At 45.6% G+C, this 18,787-nt stretch overlaps 2 protein-coding genes and 1 long non-coding RNA gene across 3 annotated transcripts in view; 2 read left to right on the top strand and 1 right to left on the bottom strand.

The window, feature by feature from the left end:
• The first annotated feature begins 722 nt into the window (after window positions 1-722).
• On the top strand, window positions 723-2,074 carry gins2 (GINS complex subunit 2). Its single transcript, XM_088371015.1, has 5 exons — window positions 723-922; window positions 999-1,113; window positions 1,402-1,501; window positions 1,616-1,742; window positions 1,819-2,074. Exons 1-5 carry the CDS (start codon window positions 833-835, stop codon window positions 1,945-1,947), a joined length of 561 nt encoding a protein of 186 aa, XP_088227141.1. The 5' UTR covers window positions 723-832; the 3' UTR covers window positions 1,948-2,074.
• Window positions 2,075-2,259: 185 nt separating this feature from the next.
• Window positions 2,260-18,787, bottom strand: part of gse1b (Gse1 coiled-coil protein b) — a 121,957-nt gene continuing 105,429 nt past the window's right edge. The window contains exons 4-17 of the mRNA XM_088370988.1: window positions 16,090-16,298; window positions 12,495-12,658; window positions 12,152-12,352; window positions 10,834-11,001; window positions 10,374-10,738; window positions 9,956-10,286; window positions 8,095-8,723; window positions 7,579-7,691; window positions 7,248-7,512; window positions 6,551-6,664; window positions 5,800-6,180; window positions 4,913-5,254; window positions 4,651-4,754; window positions 2,260-4,220 (exon numbers count right to left, since the gene is read on the bottom strand). Coding sequence (XP_088227114.1) covers window positions 4,080-4,220; window positions 4,651-4,754; window positions 4,913-5,254; window positions 5,800-6,180; window positions 6,551-6,664; window positions 7,248-7,512; window positions 7,579-7,691; window positions 8,095-8,723; window positions 9,956-10,286; window positions 10,374-10,738; window positions 10,834-11,001; window positions 12,152-12,352; window positions 12,495-12,658; window positions 16,090-16,298 — 3,527 coding nt within the window. The 3' untranslated portion in view covers window positions 2,260-4,079. The remainder of the gene's footprint in view (window positions 4,221-4,650; window positions 4,755-4,912; window positions 5,255-5,799; window positions 6,181-6,550; window positions 6,665-7,247; window positions 7,513-7,578; window positions 7,692-8,094; window positions 8,724-9,955; window positions 10,287-10,373; window positions 10,739-10,833; window positions 11,002-12,151; window positions 12,353-12,494; window positions 12,659-16,089; window positions 16,299-18,787) is intronic.
• On the top strand, window positions 14,915-16,433 carry LOC148400670 (uncharacterized). The gene is made up of 2 exons (XR_015857489.1): window positions 14,915-15,050; window positions 16,112-16,433. It is a non-coding gene; the product is annotated as an uncharacterized LOC148400670 (long non-coding RNA).

Raw genomic sequence — 18,787 nt, forward strand, 5'->3', positions numbered from 1 at the left:
AACAGCCAAAAAATACTAATAAATTTAGGCATGTCTACGGGTGGGCTGTGGTGAAAATCTCCCCAACCATTTCCCCAAAATAAACGAGCTTACCTTTTACTTTGCCATAGCTTGCACAACACTGACATCTAGTGGTGTCTTCTCATGTCTGACCAGACACTTGTAGGTACGTCATCTTATTTGCCACATTGGATGTGTCACATCTGCATCAGGATGACTGTGAAGACAAATATTGTATTAGAATATCATTATTAAATATCTACTCTGTGTCTATAATAACCAAACTAAGTGTAATGTTGATTTTCCTGAATAAAAAGCGGCAATTGTTTATATTTAACTGATGGTTTTTTTTTTTCTCCAATGCATGCGCAGCAGTTTAAATTTTAAATAATACAAGTGACACTATTTTCTAGTTTAATACAAGAAAAAAATGGGATGATTTTTAGGGGGGCTTGAACGAATTTGTGATATTTCGATTCATTTTATTCGGTAAGTTATTGCAGTATAAGCTACAAGGGCAGTCGATTATTTAAGTAATACAACACAAAAAAGGTTAGATAATTCTATGAGATTCGATTCAAACCTTAGTGCGCTGGTTTGCCAAATCCAATACGGCGGCGGTAACTACGTACAAATAACCTTAAGAGGCGCTGTCTAGAAATTATGTTAAAGAAGAGGGTCTACGTCACCACTATGGCAACGCTTAACCAATCACCGCTCTTCATCTCCATGTTTTGGTTGACGGTCTCCGGCCAGCGCGGGAAAGTTGATGCTAGTAGCTATGACAAGCTAGCAAAGTTTTCGGATGCTGTTCTTCTCTACGTAAACAACTATGGACCCTTCAGAGGTCGAGTTCCTCGCCGAGAAGGAGTTGGTGAAGATAATACCAAATTTTAATCTAGACAAATTATACTTGATCGGGGTGAGTACGGTTACCTTAACGATCATCTTGTTAGATATTACTAGTCAAAACAATGGCAGTGCGTTGATGTTCGCAGGGGGACCTGGGACCTTTTAACCCCGGTTTGCCGCTGGATGTCCCCGTGTGGCTGGCTCTAAACCTCAAACAGAGACAAAAATGCAGAGTCGTTCCTCCAGAATGGATGGATGTTGGTAAGATAAAACATTCCCGTGGGCCTGTGTAATTCAAGTCAAAGCTATTATTCTGTTCCATGGGTATTTAAAATTCAGTCGGTGCCAGCCATTTTAATATTAAAAATTCACACAAACCTGGGAATGAACGTCTGTATTCTTAAAACATTTAAATACTACGTCCCTGGTGTTGAATATATTTTATTTTTAGTTATTCAGTTTGTCCCGTGTTTAAATTATTGAGTCTTACCTGCTATGTTGTCACAGTAACTGTATTTGTGCCGTTCCCTTGATGGATTGACATTGCAGAGAAACTTAAGCAGATGAGAGAGCTTGAAAGTAAAGAGGCTGCCTTCACACCTGTTCCCAGTCCATACTACATGGAGCTGACCAAATTGCTGCTCAACCAGTGAGTCAGAAAACAATTATCCCCACCCATCTTATTCAGCCAACATATTTGTTTCAGGTGATTCGTAGCAGTCTTCCAAACACAATTGTGTTTTTGTTTGTCTGATATTCACAGTGCGTCGGACAACATCCCTAAAGCAGATGAGATCCGTACGCTAGTTAAAGATATCTGGGACACACGCATTGCGAAACTTCGCCTGTCTGCAGACAGCTTCATCAGTCAGCAGGAAGCTCATGCCAAGGTTAGCACATAACTTGCATTTTGAGGCAGGGGTCCCTGGCAAGAACAAAGCTCAGTCTGCTTTTCCTCTTTCACAGCTGGACAACCTGACTCTGATGGAAATCAACACCATCAGAGGGTTCCTCCTCGATTCGCTCAACTGCATGTACAAACTACGCTCTAATCTGCAGCCGGGATCCAATAAGGGACAGATTGCAGATTATTGAAGGACATTCCTTGGTGCTCCAATCAATAAGGGATTAAGCATCAATGAGGCGGCAGTGTTGGGCCTGTTTTTAACCATAATGATCACTATCCTGTACATGAATTAAATACAATGTGTGTGTGCTGAAATGTGATGAGTGATATTATTTTTTTTCCCCCTCTTAGTTGTGTTTCATGTAAAGCTAGTCAAGCATTGAATTAATTATCTTCCACCAGTGTGGCACAACTACAGAGAAGCAAATTACTAGTATTGAGTCTTGCCTCAATCGTAACAATTTCCATACCAGCTTCAGTTTGACAGAGAAACCAAGGTATATGAGCATTTTTGAAATATTTTATTTTCTTTTTTTGTCTGAAATCACAGCCATATATTCATAAATACCTAATTACTACATTCAACAAAGAATATATTACATTACAATGGATTCAAACGAACAATTCTTTTGAAAACAGGATTTCACAGCATCTAGACATCCTCCGCTGAGTAAATGGCGCCGTGGCGTGGCCGTGCGTGGATGGTGAGAGATGAGGCGGGGCTTACGCTGTGTACTGTGCCACCCTGTCGTGCTCACCCAGCCCTCAAACAAACAGGCTGTGATGCTCCCCACTTTTAGTTTGGGTGGATGTGAAAGGTTTGAGCTACAGTTTGATCAAAGACGGTCCAAAATAATTGAGGCACTTATTCATTTGCTGCTAATGAGGGTGTTGTGCTTTCATTTTGATGAATTGCCTTCTGCATATTTTCCAGGCAGACTTGACAGTGAAATTTAAAATCGCTGCAGGTTGCTACACGTCTCTAGGTAGAGCCACGGACGACGATGTAAACAGATCAGTTTGTTATTTTCAGTTTGTTACACGTTGGCATCGGATCGGATTATTAGGGATGATCCTTGGACATCGCATGAGGGATAAGATTTGTAGGCTTTTTAGCTTATTTCCATCCTGGATGGTTTTATTTCTTTTGGCTAAATCATTTGAATTTGAAATGTATTGTTTGGCACTCGGCCCCTCGTGTTTGTGGATAAAATGCTTGAACCTGGCAAAGGCTTGTCACTTGATGCTATTTGATGCGTGTGAGGAGGAGTCTTCAGGAACCAGCAACATCATCTGGCCCCTTTACTTCATTTTTATATATACGTATATAAAATAAAAAAAATCAAGTCAAAGCCAGTCAAGTAACAAAAACTGGTTTGTGTGCACACTCCAGTGGGAGGCAAACATTTTAAGTAAGCAGAGTAACTGAAATGGACGTCACGCAGCGCTATGAATAAAAAGGTGGCAAAAGGGCACGCGCGTCGGCACCTCATGGCGGCTCGCAGCCGCTGAAGATACGATCCCGTGTATTCTCTCCTCTTCAACGTGTTGTCAGAATAAGCTGTTCTGTCCAGCAGCAATACAAACACTAAAAGCAAGGCTGTCTTTTGCAAACCCAAAAGCATAAACAAATTAAAAAAATGGCAGGCTTTTTTTCTTTGAAAAGAACAATGATTAAAATAATAAACTTACAAAAATTCTTTTAAGTCTTCATATTATATACAATATAAGGCTGAAGCACCTTTTAAAATTCTTATTCTCAAATTGTCCTATTTTGAAATAAAACATTTTGTTAATTATTTCCCCAAAAATGTGCATTTCAACATTCTGTCCAAATTCAAATATGTCTGTTGTAACACAGTACCACCAGGTAGTTCTTCAGCTATTATTCTTAAGTGCATGTCCAGTTGGAACGCTCGCACTGCCGCCGCAATGACGTCACTTCCTGACAGGCCGCAAGCGTTCCTTTGGACTTTCGGAGTGTCTCTTCCCCCCCGTTGGCAGGATTGTCTGTGTTTGGGTGGCGGTGGTGAAGAAGAGGAGTGCGTGAGTGTGTGTGTGTGTGTGTGTGTGTGTGTGTGTGTGTGTGTGTGTGTGAGAAGCATCTTGTCCCGCCCCCTTTGCTGATCTCCTTTCGTGGCTATGTTGGCACACCTTGGCTTGTGGCCCCGACTACCCTTCTTTCACTGTTCTATTAACCTGCTTCTCCACCATGGAGCCCCGTAGATTGGGATAATCTGCTATTAGTCTGAGAAGAAAAGTATCTGGGAAGGGGGGGTGGGGCATTGGATGTCTTTTAGTTTTAGGTGGGCAGGGGGTGTCACCTGGGAGGGTAGCCCTTGTAATGTCCGCCTCTGGGCCAGTGCGTCTGTGGCAGAGTCAAACACTTCCTGAAGTGCTCCAGCTCTGATTGCAGCTTCTCTCTTTCTATGGCCAGCTTCTGCCTCTGGGACATCAGCTCCTGCAGGACCACAAAGCAGTTAGAAAACACAATTGGTGTTAAGGATGTACAACCTTTTGTAGCAAGGCTCAATGCCAATACATAGTAAAAATCTGCAAGTCTGTTTACACTATGATGAATAGACTACAGATGCTACAAGATGACGGCAATTTTTGTCAAACTTTTGTCTAAATGAATCTCGGCAACTCACTTCAACAGTTCATTGACATGCAAAATGAATGTAACTATATGGACCCAAAGTACTGTTTATGAATAATGGAGGATAGGATAGTCTTTTGTGGAGGTGCCGAGTTTAGCCTGGGTTGTAAGTGGAAATGACAAAGATTCATCCATGATCTTAACGACAAAGTACATTAAAAGCATGATATAAATTGAAAAATGATATCTGAACCTATCCCCAATTGGCACCAATCGTGCGCATGCGTCTTACCCCCATGGTATGTGAGAGCTGTTCAGCAGTGAGACTGAGGTTGTAGTTTTGAGCTTCCAGCCGTCGACAATGGCTCTGCAATACTTGCCGCTCCAGACTTTGTTCTGGGGCAAACCACAAACAATAGAAGTTTAGAAAAAAATAAAATAAATCACACCCCCATCTAGTGACCAAGATGCACAACAACTTATTTATAGTCAGATCATGCACATTGAAAATCAGGAATTAAATGTTATAGGTTAACTAAATAAATAAAACTTACCTTCAACATATTCCTGATAAGCTTCAAATACGGATTCAATCCCTTGCCACTTGGAAGCTGGCGCCGCCTCTTCCTCCCCCTCCTCATCTTCGTCGTCGTCATCCTCTGAGGCAGACAGGTCCTCCCTCGTCCCTGAAGCGTCGCGATGGAGCGACGCGGAGAAGTGCTGCCCGTTGGGCTGAGGGTGAGCATGCGCAAGTGTGAGAGCCGATTGGTGCGTGCTGGCGTGTGACTGGGAATGCGGCGGAAGCGGCCTGCCGGGGGCGCTCTGCAGCTCGGGAATGTTGTAATGAACTGAGGACTCCTGCAGGGGAGACGTTTCCGACATCCCGGCACCCCCGCCTGAAAACACAATAATGGGGTCTTAAACTTCAAAAGGAGTGGATGGACTGATAAATATGAGACCCTCAGTGTCCATGATTGTCATTAACTTTATCAAGAAAGTGTCTAATATTCTATAAAAGATAAAATGGAAGGAATAGCGGTCATAATGTCCCACAGCCGAAGGTGACGTATCCACATTGAAGTCAGTAAAAAGAACTCTGAGAACTCATGATAGGAGTCTATAAAGGGAATGCTCTCTGAAGACACGTTCACTGAATGAGCAAACAAAATCCATTCAGACACTAAATCAGATGATTGTAGCCCAAAGAAAGATATGAAAGTGCCAATTATTACATTTCATAATGGGCATAAAAACTAGGATGGTCATGATACAGTTGTTTCCTATCACTCCCCATGATGATTTTTTTTTCTTCAGAAATACCATTATTAGTAGAAGCAGTAGTAATAAAATACCCTCGCGACTTCACAGGAACATTGAGCTAACAGGAACCCAGGCCAAAAATCATAGCAACCAATTTTGCACCCACCCATGACAGCTTTACCTTTGTGTTTCTGCAGCGCTTTCTGAGTGGACTGCAGCACAGATTCATGGAACTGCTGAGCAAATTCCTCCGGGGTGAAGCTGTCCCAAGGTTTGGTGCGTCCATTCATGCTGTGGACACCCTCCTTAGCCTGTAGAGGGAGCGGGGGCCGCAAGCTGTTCAGCAGGCTGGAACTCCTCCTGGAGATTGGCCCCTCGGTAGGCCCCCGGGCCTTGTCTGGGTAGACAGCTGGAGAAGGAGGATCCTTTGGTCTTAGCGTGTCCCCAAGGGGTTTTGGATTGCCATTAGGGGACGGGGACAGGGGGCAATGTGAGGCGGGGCTATGTGTCCTGACACCGTGGTGGTCTTCTGATTCTGAGGTGGGCTGGGAACATGCCGAATCTGTAACACATATTATCATTTTGAGTTTCTTCCATCCATTATTTTTCTGGCGAGCTGGAGCCTATCCCAGCTGACCGAGCGAGAGCCAGGGCACACACAGAACCGGTTGCCATTTTAGTTTTAGGGTTTCTGAAACTGGACTCTTGGGCTTCAGTCAAACAAGCTACATTTTCTGTGTTTGGATGTTGTCTCTTTGGCACGAGTATTTCTTTCTCATCATATTTCTTTGTGATTGTCTTCTTGACAGACATTTGATTTTGAGCAGAAATATATGCATGTACATATTGTTTCTTTGAAAGAATACTTTATTCAGTGAATAAACTCGCTGTTGCGACACTTTAAGAATGAGGAAGTGCTTTATGTGTCTCACCAGAAAGCTGTACTGTGGGGCTTTTGCACAGCGGATGAGGGGCATGTCTGATGGTATCCAAGGTTATGCTCTTCTCTTTAATTGCCTGGAGCAGCTCCGCTGCCCTTTCAGTATCTACAAGATGTAAAAAAAGGAAAAATATTAAATGAGTGAATTTCACAGGCCTTGAGTTTCCTTAACCCATGCATATTTTGTGGCGGCATTGGCAGCATTTTAATTTCATCAAAATAAGGATCTAATGTATGTGCGTGTGTGAGAACATTCCAGTTTCAATTAATACAGTCCTCCACACTCAAACAAAGGTAAAACTGCATTATGTATGCAACTTAAATACGCTCTTAATGATACAGGAAATTGAGGGTGAGATGGTGGCATCTGGAGTCAACGTGCTAATGAGAGGCGGCTGCATTTGAAGCAGACTGCGCTCAACTGAAGTGAATCGTCAGCGATCTGTGGAGCCCCGCTGAGAACGACTACAATGCCCGGAGTGCTAATGAGCACGAGATGCTTCTGCTTTGCTCTGCTGGAATTAGACGTTATGCTGAGATGAGTCAATGATGATGTCAGCGGGCCACGTAAAGGGCGCCGGGTCGATGCTTTGACTGATTCACTACTGTAACACACGTGGGGCGTGGATGCAAAATACCAACAGATGGCATGAAAAAAAAAAAAATCTACAGATGTGAAAGTCTCTTGCCTTTTCTCTGCTGTAGGGTGACATGGGAAAGTCTGAACATCGTGAGAAAGCGCTTCTTTTCCTCCAGCTCCGGTGCTCGGTCCATCTCCTCAGGGGTGAAGCGCGTGCTGAGTTGCGGGGGAGGAGGCGTGCGTTTGGACTGCGAGGCAGCTGGCGAGGGGCTGCGCTCCCTGAGCATCCTCCGTCGCTTTCTTCTCTTCTGCTGCATCAGCTCCTCCCGCCGGCCCACAGTGGTCAGGCTGAACATTCCGAGGAAGTCCAATTTCTGCACAGAAATCATGTTTGTTTGTTTTTTGTCAAGTCAAAGATTCTGTGTCGGTGGGTGCTTTACCTCGGTGGAGTCGTCAAGTTTGAGTGGAGGCTGCTCTGCTACCCTTCTGAGATGTGCCCTCACCTCCTCCTCATCGCTTTCATCATACGAGTCATCCAGCTCATAGTAGTAACCTGCAGAGAACATGCAGGTCATCAAAATCTGTCCTGGTTACAGCGTTGAAGATGAAATGAGGACAATTAGCGGTCAGTGAAAATGAACAGCTCCAGCTGGCCTGACTCAGCCGTAAAAAGGAAAAAACAAACAGAGAAAAACATTAAGTCAAGTTTTTGCTCCAGCCTTCATCGCTGACACGTAGACACGGCCCGGCCCTTGACTCTCTAATCCAATTACAGAACACGCTCAGAAATGTCCACCATTTGATACCAACTGCGCCAGACCCTGCCTGGGTCATCAGAGTACTTAAAAATATCATCTCACTACTTTGATGCTCTCAAGTAGTATGTTGAGTTGAAGTGAGCTCCTAAGTGGAGCATGTCATCACAAAGTGTTTTGCAACGCTCGGTGTGAGAGTACCTTTTTCCTTGGCTTCCCTCTTCCTCTTCTCCTCCAAGTCCAGTTTACTGACCGGCCTTCTGTGCTGCTGAAGAAGCTCGTCATAGATCAGCATCGTGTCTGGCGCCATTTCCAGTGGGGCTAACTGTCCTACACCTGACCCAGACACCGTGCCTATCGCTTGTCCGTGACGGCCGTGGCCTTGGAGGCTCTTCAGTCCAGCGCTGCTTTTGACAGCTCCTTCCATTTCATACTGGCTGGTCAGGGACATGGACGCCCGATGCTGGTTGAAGAAAGAGTGGGTGGATTTCTCCAGATCGGCAAGGAATGTACCGGGCTCCGGCAGGCCAGGCGGCCCTCTGGGTTGCAAATACTTCTCCATTGCCCCACTGTCTCTCCTCCTGCCCCCATCCTCATACTTGGAGGGGCCGGGCTGTAGCCGACTGAGATCGTAATGTCCCATCCCCGAGGGATCATGGGTGCGTCGGGACTCTGAGGGTGTCTCTATTAGAGATGCTGGGTTCCACAAAGTTGTGGGAGGTGGAGGATGATGTTCACGTGGTGGCTGGGAGGGCTTGGGAGAGATGAGTGGTGGAGGGGCACCTAAATGGGAATGGGGGTCTCGGCTTCCCGCTTCGTGATTATTTGGTCTGTGAACACAGAATGCAACATGCTTAAGCATTGAAAAAAAAATCTTAAGTATAAATGATATGCATTCAGCACACATCACCAGATGCGTGTGCGTGCACATGTGTTCTTAAGCACAGTAGCCCGGAGCAGAAATGAGCTATGGCTAAGGCACACTATGTCCTCGAGATAAAGTAAATGGTCATTTCTGATCTAATGCGCACCAGGTGGACCACATTTTTAGAAGTCAAGGAGATATTCTTTGGGGAATCAGAAAAAGAAATGACAGAAAAGGATTACAGCATGACAATAAGGCTTCCATTTTCTTAGTAGGAATTTGCTCAAAATGGCAAAGTTGAGGAACGATGTGTACCGCAGCCTGAGACATTCTTTGGAGATGAGGCAGATATGTATGAGTAAACATCTTTCATAATTGTTGTTGCATTTTCAAATACAAGCCCACATTTTGCACATTTTGTGAAAACTAGCAGTACTGACAAAATATTTGCTGAATTTTGTACATACACTTAAAAAAGCAGAACATAGTACAAGAGGCGCCACATTAGAGCTATTTGTTTACGTTTCTGTGAATCTAAATGTGCATTATCTGCAATCTGCAGCCTATGATGTGGCCGAGTGATTAGCCCTATTGCATTAACCACAACCCAGCTTCTTGTCAGGTACACAACCAACACAGGCATGCAACAAAGAAGAGGAAGTAGGAGGCTTATGCTTTTGCTATTGCACAGGCAAGGTTGACAGGATTAGTCAAGACTGCGCCTTTGTGAAGCTTAGCCGTCCCACCAGCTGCCTGTCTGAAACCCTCCCAACCACAACTCATGAAACAGCAGTTATCAGGACCCCACTTTGCACTCTGCATCATCGCCTAAACATAGCTGTCAGTCTTGTCTCTGTGTTGGATGCACAAGCTGGCGTGGACAGAAATAGAGTCAATGTGATTCTTCTGACAGGGTTGATCTTTTTTTCCAGTCCTTTCTGAAAACAACCCTCTAAAGCTCGTCAGTCTTGGAGGCTTCAAACCACCACTGTCCCTTCCTAGACCCGAAACACACACAGCAGTTGTGTAGCAGCTAATTACAGCAGTAGCAGTCAAATTGGTGACTTTATTGCTTCAAATCATGCCGCCCATCCCGCCGAAACTTTGCATTGGTACATTGATAAACAAATACGTAGTGTCTGCATGAATTGCGCAAAGTTAGCACTGACATGGAAAGGACTGGTGTTCCATCCTCACCTGTGCAAGTCTGTCCTATGTTCCGGTGCATCAGGGTTCCGGCCTAAGTCCAGGTGCTGTTCCAGAACCTGCTGGCGGAATTCCGACACCTGGTATTGGCGATCCGCTTTCTCTTGCCGTATCTTGCGTTGCCTTGCCAACCACCTCTCCTCCTCATTGTTCCTGGGAGCGATTATGGATGTTGGGAGACCTGTCCCCACAGCACTGGGCCCCATGAAGAGGCTGTGGCCTGAGATTAGACCAGGGACCGGGTGATGCGATTGTACCATTGCAGAGTGGAGTCCTGGCGGGACCGGTTTTGGAGCGGGCAGAGGGGGCTCTTTGGTTTTATCTGCGAAGGAACAGAAAGATCATTGCTTATGTGGAAAGGTGTTGAGGAAGAAAATGGCGACTCAGCAGTGGCAGCGGTGACACATACCAGCCCGACTAGGGGTGAGTCTTTCTGGCTTGCTTCGGTCCTCCTGCCCTCTCATGGCATGAAGCTCAGCCAGGTAGTGGCTCTCCATAGCCTTAGAGGCTTGAAGCTCTTTCTCTCTTAGCGCTTTCTCCTTTTGCTTTTCCAGTTCCTTTTCTCTTTCTCTCTCCTTCTCCCTCTCTCTTTCTCTCTCTCTTTCCCGTTCCCGCTCTCGTTCCCTCTCTCGCTCCCGTTCTCGCTCTCGTTCCAGCTCCCGCTCCCTTTCGCGCTCCCGTTCTTTCTCTCTCTCGGCCTCCCGCTCCCGCTCTTTTTCGCGCTCGCGTTCCCGCTCCCTCTCGCGCTGCCGCAGCTCATCCTCCAGCTGAAGCCTTGAGAGAAAAGTAGACATGCACCCATATGTAAAATAAATAAGATGCTTTGAAGGAAAGAAAAAAAATAAATGCCCAAGTCAATTGAATTTTACCTTTCAGACTGCAGTGCTGAGAGTGACGGGTGTGTGAAGTCTCCAGGGTAGCGGACCCCTGATAAGTGCATATGGACTGCAGATGGATGGATGGGGGGTAAAGCGCCCCCTGCTGGTAGCGGATAGAAAGGTGACCTCAAAGCGGCGAGGCAGAATGGGTCATCCATCCTGGGAGATGAGCATTGCAGGACAAAAAAAAAATAGCGTCAGTCTCGCCTTGGCAGAGCACACCACTCACTGTCATTAACCTTTGTCCTTCTGTCTCCTCAAACGAAGAACCAGCGTGTCTTTCATCGCTCAAGAAAGCAGTGCTGTCAGCTAGCCTCAATCACTGCACAGCAGCTGTCAGAGTCTGTGTTATGTTACAACTGTGTGTCGCTTGTGTATATCGGTGACATCCACAGCTCAACCCCTCATTAAACCCATTACAGTGCAGTATGTGATGGCTGCTGCACTTCTCTGATGTTGCAAGGCTGACAGGAGAAAGGGGGGAACGCAGTTTATGTGAAGGCCTGAAGCAAGGAGGGCCCTTCAACATACACACGCACACACACTGCTACCACACAGTCATACATAATGTAGCATCAAAATGATCCCATTTGGGAAAAGAAATTCTGCTGCTGGTATTTTTCGAGTGACCACTAAGTGCTCTTGGAAAGGTCTACACTACATGAGAACTTTAAAGATATCTAGATTCTTAAAAGGAAGATATTGTAATAATTCACCAGTGTTTATTTGTTTTGGTGAGGGTTAAGATTAGGCTACCTTTAACAACATGACAGGAGCAAAACATTAGATACACCTCTCAGTTTGATGCGGTGGAGTTCTACACGAACGTAAACAACGACGACAATAATTAAGATCGAGAGTATACGATAGTGTTAATAAATTTGTACATGTTTTTTTCTCAATACAGCTGAATAGAAACCTCATAAATGGGCCGATAAGTGTACTTCAGAATAATTGTTGACCTTCATTCTAATACTAGAACAGTGGTGCCTTGACTTAGTAGTCATCCAACTGAGTTTTGCAATGTACATTTGAACACAAAAGGTGTAGCAACACACGTTAACAGGAAATTTAACAATACACACATATTTGTAGCCCTCTGTGGAGAACAACAACTAATGTTGAAACAGCAGACTGAGAAAACGTCAGGACTAAACAAGTTAAACGGCAAAGCTCTGAAGGTTTAGTTTCCTTTAGTCTTTTTTTTAAATATGTTTGCACTAAATTAGTCAAAAAGATAAGCTTGCATATTTTATTTTAAAGGCATATACGTGTCCAGTCTCCAAAACGTTTGTATGACGAGACCCACCTGTACGGGGTGAAGGAGGGGTGGGGCAAGTAGCTGGGATGGTAGTATGCAGCGGCGGCAGCTGCGGTGGCGGGGTCCAGACCCAATGGCAAAGAGGGCATGCGGAGGGCATCCTCAGTAGTGGCATAGGGCCTGAAACCACGGAGGTACTCTTCGGGTACAGGACCAGGCGGCACGGCATTAGGCAACTGTCTGGGGAGGCTGTTAACACAATCAAAAGAAGGGAGTTGAACTACAGGGGAAATTGGAATGCTCTCAAGTCGGTTGTACAAATACAAATAGCATATCGGTTGAACATCACATTCCAAAATACCACAATTATCCCATGCAAGGAGATACGCACTTGAGGGGCTGGAAACGTGAATCCTGCATCACAGCGCCAGGGGGGAGACCGAAGGCATAAGGGTTTCCCAGCAGGTGGGCGGGGACTGAGGGGCCCTTTTCCTGGGGGAGGGTCCCTTCCGCACCCAGCCGTTCCCTGCTGGCCCCACGAGGCCCGGAATCAGCCTGGGGGAGAGATGCAACCAGAGAGTCTTATTCATTGTTTGAGCAGACATGTGACCGACACGCTTGTCAGTGTTGATGGAGCCCATCCTGTGAGGGGAAAAGGGGACTGTTTAGGATTCAGCAGGCTCTCTCACAGTCTCTGCTTACACCTCAACCACATGCAGTATTTCCTTGCAAATAAGCCTCCACTATTTCTCTGAGGATATACGCTGTTGAATGAAAGCATGAAGAACAAAGGCGACCCCAAATGGGACAAACTGAAAGTCACAACAACAACATCTAAGCAAAAAAAATGTCATTACTATGATCGATAAGAATGTGGTGATATACATCACCAACACATGAACAATGAATTCCTAAATAGTATGTGTGTGCGGCGTCCACACAAAAACCTCCAGAGAGAAGGCAACATCCAAAGCGAAACATCTCGCTGCCTGTGTTTCTTGTCAATCCTACATCTGTCACCTCCCTCTCTGCCTTTGGCAGCAAGCTTGGACTCACTTATCCAATTCCACAACACACACTCACACGCACGCATACACACACAGGCTGGTAGGCACCCACGTGCACGTACGCACACACGTACGCACGCGCACCATTTCAGAGCTACAAAGGCATCCCGCTGTGGGAGTGGGAGTGCGCTTTCTGAAAGCTTTGGTTTCTATTTGGCAAAAAATGCAATTGCAGAACAGAGATTCTTGCAACCTTTGTAAATTGTACAAGGAAACTGTTTATGGGGGAAATAGTGAGTGGAGGAGGAACAGCTCTTCCTCCCCAAAAAATGAAACTACAAGCAAGGGAGGGGTGGCGGGGTGGACGGTAATGAAGGCAGGAGAGAAGATAGTTTCTTGCCCCCACTAAATTAACCTTTGGTTTGGGCAGGATTAGAAAGAAACCTTGCAACAGCACTCCGCAACTGATAAAACAAATCCCATTTAGTGAGGCATTACCCTCTGCGTTGTATTTCCGCAATCGGTGACCCAAGCTGACACAAATGTGCAACATCCATCCGCAAATGTTCACTCCCCATATTGTTCTTTGTCTCTTGAATCCACTTTTCCACGGTAAGCTCCTTGTTTGATGGGCTTCACTAAACACAATGCTGCTTCACTCTCTCAAATGCTTTTTAACAACAAGGATATTGCATCCCAAAAAAGGCCAAGTAGAAAGGTTCATATATGTTATATATCAGTCACGTGAACCCATTAAAGCTGGAACTTTCCAAATGTTATACAACTGCACAAGTATATATATATATATATATTCAGAGACAAATAATTCTATGATGAATCTGGATTCTTGGTCAATTTAAAGGGAAAACTGCATCAACCAATATTCTGCATATTACAGAGAGTGTGACTCAGTTGGTTGGTGCTATGCCCAGATTATGATGACCAGCAGAATCAACTGTTCCTTTCCACCCAATTTCACAGAAATCCCCTCGTAAGAGGATGCAACAAAGCTCGACCGTGCTGCTGCAATTTTGCGATTGCCTTAGCACTGTCACTGCACATTCTTATCATGTTTCATCGAAACAACAAAAGCATGAACAGAGAAGTATAAATGGAAATGAGCTAACCAGCCCTATGAAAATTATTGTATGTTTGCAAAAGGACAATTACTTCTATACCAAGTTACAAGCGGCTGTACTAGAGAGAAAAAAAGTATTCCCTATTAGAAAGACACCTTCATTCACCCAGGCACTCGTACACCTTTGCAGACATGACACTTTGACCTCCGACTTGTCTTTAAGAGCGGCTTGTCACGCATGCACGCACTCGTGAAAGTGCGCAGTCTTGAAGACACCATTTACAGCCATCTTCCTCGGAGCGAGTCAGGCCCCGTAACCTTCGGCGTCTGCGAGACCCAACACATTGTAGCGTGCTCGTTTTCGCCTCTCAGACGAAGCCCTGACTTGAAATTGCCAATTAAAAAGCAATTACTGGCCGCAGCGGGAGCAGAATCCTGCAGTCATTAAAGCAAAATGCCAACGCACCAAACGCTCCTTCCATCACTGCTTTGGCAATTACCCCCCCCATGAAAGACTGCCTCATCTAAGGGACGCTAAATAGAAAGCAGCACTCATATTGTATGTTAACACAGCAACAAACAAGCTTTTATTAGAGACTGTAAAGGGATTTCGAGATAACACCACGGCCTTCATGCAAAGCGTTTTCTTTGAGTTGTGTGACCTCTCTGGCCTTGCGGCTCTGTATGACCACAAGAGTCTTTGAGCGCTCTTAAGTGGCGGCATCACAGCCAGATAGTGCTCGTACTCTATCTTTTCGAATACACGTACACACTCGCCCACCCCAGCTCCCTTGTCCACATCAATTGCCTCGGCATCATCATTCTTCTGCTCCACAAAGCTGCCAGAGGCCCCACAAACCTGGTGACATGACCTTTTCCATTCTCGCTTGACCTCTTTCATGCACAGGCGGATAAACATGTACGCTAACAAGACTATTTTCATGAAGAAAGGGTGCTTTCGTTTTCACCGTCTTGAAATGGTGACACACTCGAACGCCAAAAGACACTCCCTCCCCTTCAATCCGTGTTCAACCTTTGAACCCCGCAAGCGTTATTTTGTAAAAAAGCCATCGCTAAGCTGAGAGAGGGATCTAAGCGGCGTGTCCACAGGCGAGAGGACAATGGCCTGAATGCACTTGCATATTTCAAAATGCATGACCTTCTCAATGGCTGTTTGCTATGCCCCCGATCCCCTTCCTCTCTCCTTAGCCCTTCGAATCCATCAAACAAAGTGTCCAGGCCAGTTTGCGCATGGTGCCGGGCAAGTGCTGTCCATAACTGTGTGCTTGGCCTCCACCATTAGCCCTGATCTGCGATAAGAAGGCTTAAAGCAAGGCCATAATCCATAATCCACTCCTTATCAAAGCAAGCAGCGCTCCCTCTCTGCCTCTTTCTAATGCCCCACTACATAACAGCAACCTTGCATCAGGACTCACGAGGTAGAGGATGCGCTTGACTACGTGGGTGAGGAAGGTGGAACTACTTGTACTTGGAGGAGGATGGTGGAGCCTTAGGGCTGTGGACTTCACAGGAGCTGCGCCAAGGCCAAGAGGGTTAAGTAGGGAGGATGTCACCTTGATGACCAGGGGGCAGCTCGCAGTGTTTCAGTCACTGGCTCAGTGGGCGCGAAAGGTGGCCAAGTAGTGCCATGATAGTGAACTCGAGCAAATATTCCTTGCTCCATTAGGTATGTCAAAAGCACAAATATCTTGGGTAACAGGTCAGCGGAAAGAAAAAAAAATCCATTAATCCCTCGTAAGCCTGACGACGCGCACGCTTGTGCTAACTGGCAAGCTGAAGAATAAACACTCCATCGCCGCTTAGATGACACACAAGCAAATAGAAGGGCTAAAAATAGAACAGCTTTCGTAAAAAGCTCTTTATTTGATCTTTTTGTTTACCTGGCGTCCCTCGCTCCTCCAGAGTCCGTTGCTAGTCTTGGTTGGAGCAATGGTGACGACGGGTGGAGTGTTTGGCACGCTGTGGCCTGTCGGCGGAACCAGGACAGGCCCTGGACCGAGAGGGCCCCTCTTGGGCGTACTGACTGGAGAGCTGTGGTTGGTGGCTGGCGACGACACTGGGGAGGATTCACTGCTGATGGAGGAGGCAGCTAAGGAATGATAGGGAAGAGAAATTAATGTGTTAAGGATGCTTTTATGCTGTTCCACACAAGGAGAATTGATTAGTAATGTCATATGTAAAAGCAAATATACATACAAAGGACACAATAAAATTTTGATTGTCATAGATTTCAGAGCCCATGTGATTCATCAACAGTTCTTAGCAACACGCATAGGATGCGTGTAGTTAAGCAGAGAAGCCATTAATCATGGATTATCCAACCAGCAGAGGGTGCAATTAATTCCGGCCCAACTCATTTGCTGATTGGACCTGCATCAATAAATAAATAAATAAAATCAAAAATCAAATAAACGGGAAGTAGAAGGTCTGTAGTGGTTCTGTGAAGTACTTTAGCGTGGGCTGCGGTTTATTATTTTTTTGATGTCTCTATTCAAGTGAATTTAATTTCTTGGAGCAAAATGTAGGTCAATATATCTCTGTGAGAAAAAACAAGACTTTCTCAGAACTGTCTTTTAGAAAAAAATAAAAATAAAATTCATCACTCCTTTTCCAGGTTCATAGATCAAGACAATTTGTTCAAACGGCCATTGCACACTAAATACAAAACGGCGATTGTAGTAATACAACAGCAACAGATAAAAGGCCAGATGTATGGCCCTAGGCCACAATTATAAAGTGACAGTAATTAGGATGCACAGCGTTGCGGGAGACACTCTCAACACACCGGAAAGGTTGCTTGAGAGTGAAGCACTCATAGCGAATGTACACAGTTCCACATACCGCTAGATTTGTAATTCCGCTGCATGTACGCACACACATAGAACAGGTGGCAAGAAGCTGGCCCAATGAGCTTCTCTGCTGTGCCGAGGCTTGTGTCACATTAACAAAACCCTCCAGGGACTGCCTGGAGCGGAGGGTCACAGTCTGGTCGCATGCCTCGCTTTGCTCACTCCTCACTCTCTCTCTTTGTAGTCCCAATGCACCCAAATCGTATGCTCACATTCACACTTGACAGCAGTTTCCGTTTCGAGACCACACGTATTGACTGTATCTGTCTGTATGCCGATAACTATGATTCCTCACCAGGGTGCCCGATAAGCCTTACTCTTTCTTGCATAATCTTGTCCAGCGGGTCTCCACGGCTCATCCAAAACGCAGCATTACACAGTCAAACTGGGTCACAACCATTTCAATGGGACACACACGTGTGGAAGCACCAGCGGGAGACAAAAGAGCATCTGCATTCTGCAAGCAGGTAGTTAGACCGTCTACAATCTCGCACGCAACCGCACATACGAAAGCTGTTGAAACCGCCGACTCTTTTTCAGTTTCAGGTCTACTTCCTCCCCACCTTTCCCACCATGAGAACAAAAACCACAGGTCTCATTCACGTTACCGTTTCTTCCTAGCGACGGTTACCGTGGTAACTGAACAGACAACATCCTCTCATTGTGGGTGTGGTCAAATCATTGCCTGATTTTAATCCTTCTGACTAATACCACTGAATAATGGAAGGAATCAATAACGGCAGTAAGACTACGGTCCAGAAAACTAAAAATCTATGCTAGAAAGCACGGTGGGGCCGGCCGGGGTGGTTAACTGGCAAGCACCGTGAGGCGAGACATAAAAATGAAAAATGAGATAGCTGGTGACTGGGGGTTAGAAAATAGAGAGGGAGTGCAAAGGAGGTGTGAGGTGAGGCAAGAGGTGGAGCAGAAAAGAAAACTGCGTATTGTGTGTGTGTGTGTGGGGGGGGGGGGGCATATCTTGTCTACACAAAGGCAATTAGTAGCCTAATCCTCCCCTCTCACCTCAGAGAGCCATTACTTTCCCCTGCAAGACTTGGCCAATCAATAGCTGCCCACTCAGCCTGGGGAACGGAGGTACACTTAATACAGCTCTTGTGTCGCCACCTATTCGCTGACCACACACACACACACACACACACACACACGCAATGCTCTACAAAGATGGGGGAACACGAAGCTGGAAGGAGGGACGAGGCAGAGATGAGTGGAGGGGAGCGGTGATCACAGTGATACTGTACTGCTAAGCAACAGACCTCCACTCCATTTATTTCCCCCAACCGCCTCCCCCTCGAGCCCTCCTCTCATCTCCTCTGTTTCCTCCCCCTTTTCTGTGTTAAAAGCTGAAAAGATGCAGAGAAGCCTAAATAATTAAGTGAACAGGAAGAGGAGCACAACAGGTGAGCGGGGAAATGAGAGCCGGATAACAACTAAAATATCTCAGTGCAATTCCTTTAACAACCGACCAGATATCCAACAACCTTTTCTCAACACCTCACACCTCTGTTCTATTTCAAAAACAACTAGACCACTGTTTGAAATATAAAAATCCTACCCATTAGGTGTCATGGCTAAAATATATATCTCCTCTTTCATCTACACTAACAGTGAATGGCTGGATTTTGCTGTTTAATTCATATACGTAGCAAAAGCAAAATATTAATCAGAATGCCATATTTAGGCTAGTAGAGGTGCATATAGCATATTATTG

Source organism: Syngnathus floridae, chromosome 3 (genome assembly GCF_059516105.1).
Source record: "Syngnathus floridae isolate MCC-2025c chromosome 3, RoL_Sflo_1.0, whole genome shotgun sequence".
Classification (NCBI taxonomy): Eukaryota; Metazoa; Chordata; class Actinopteri; order Syngnathiformes; family Syngnathidae; genus Syngnathus; species Syngnathus floridae.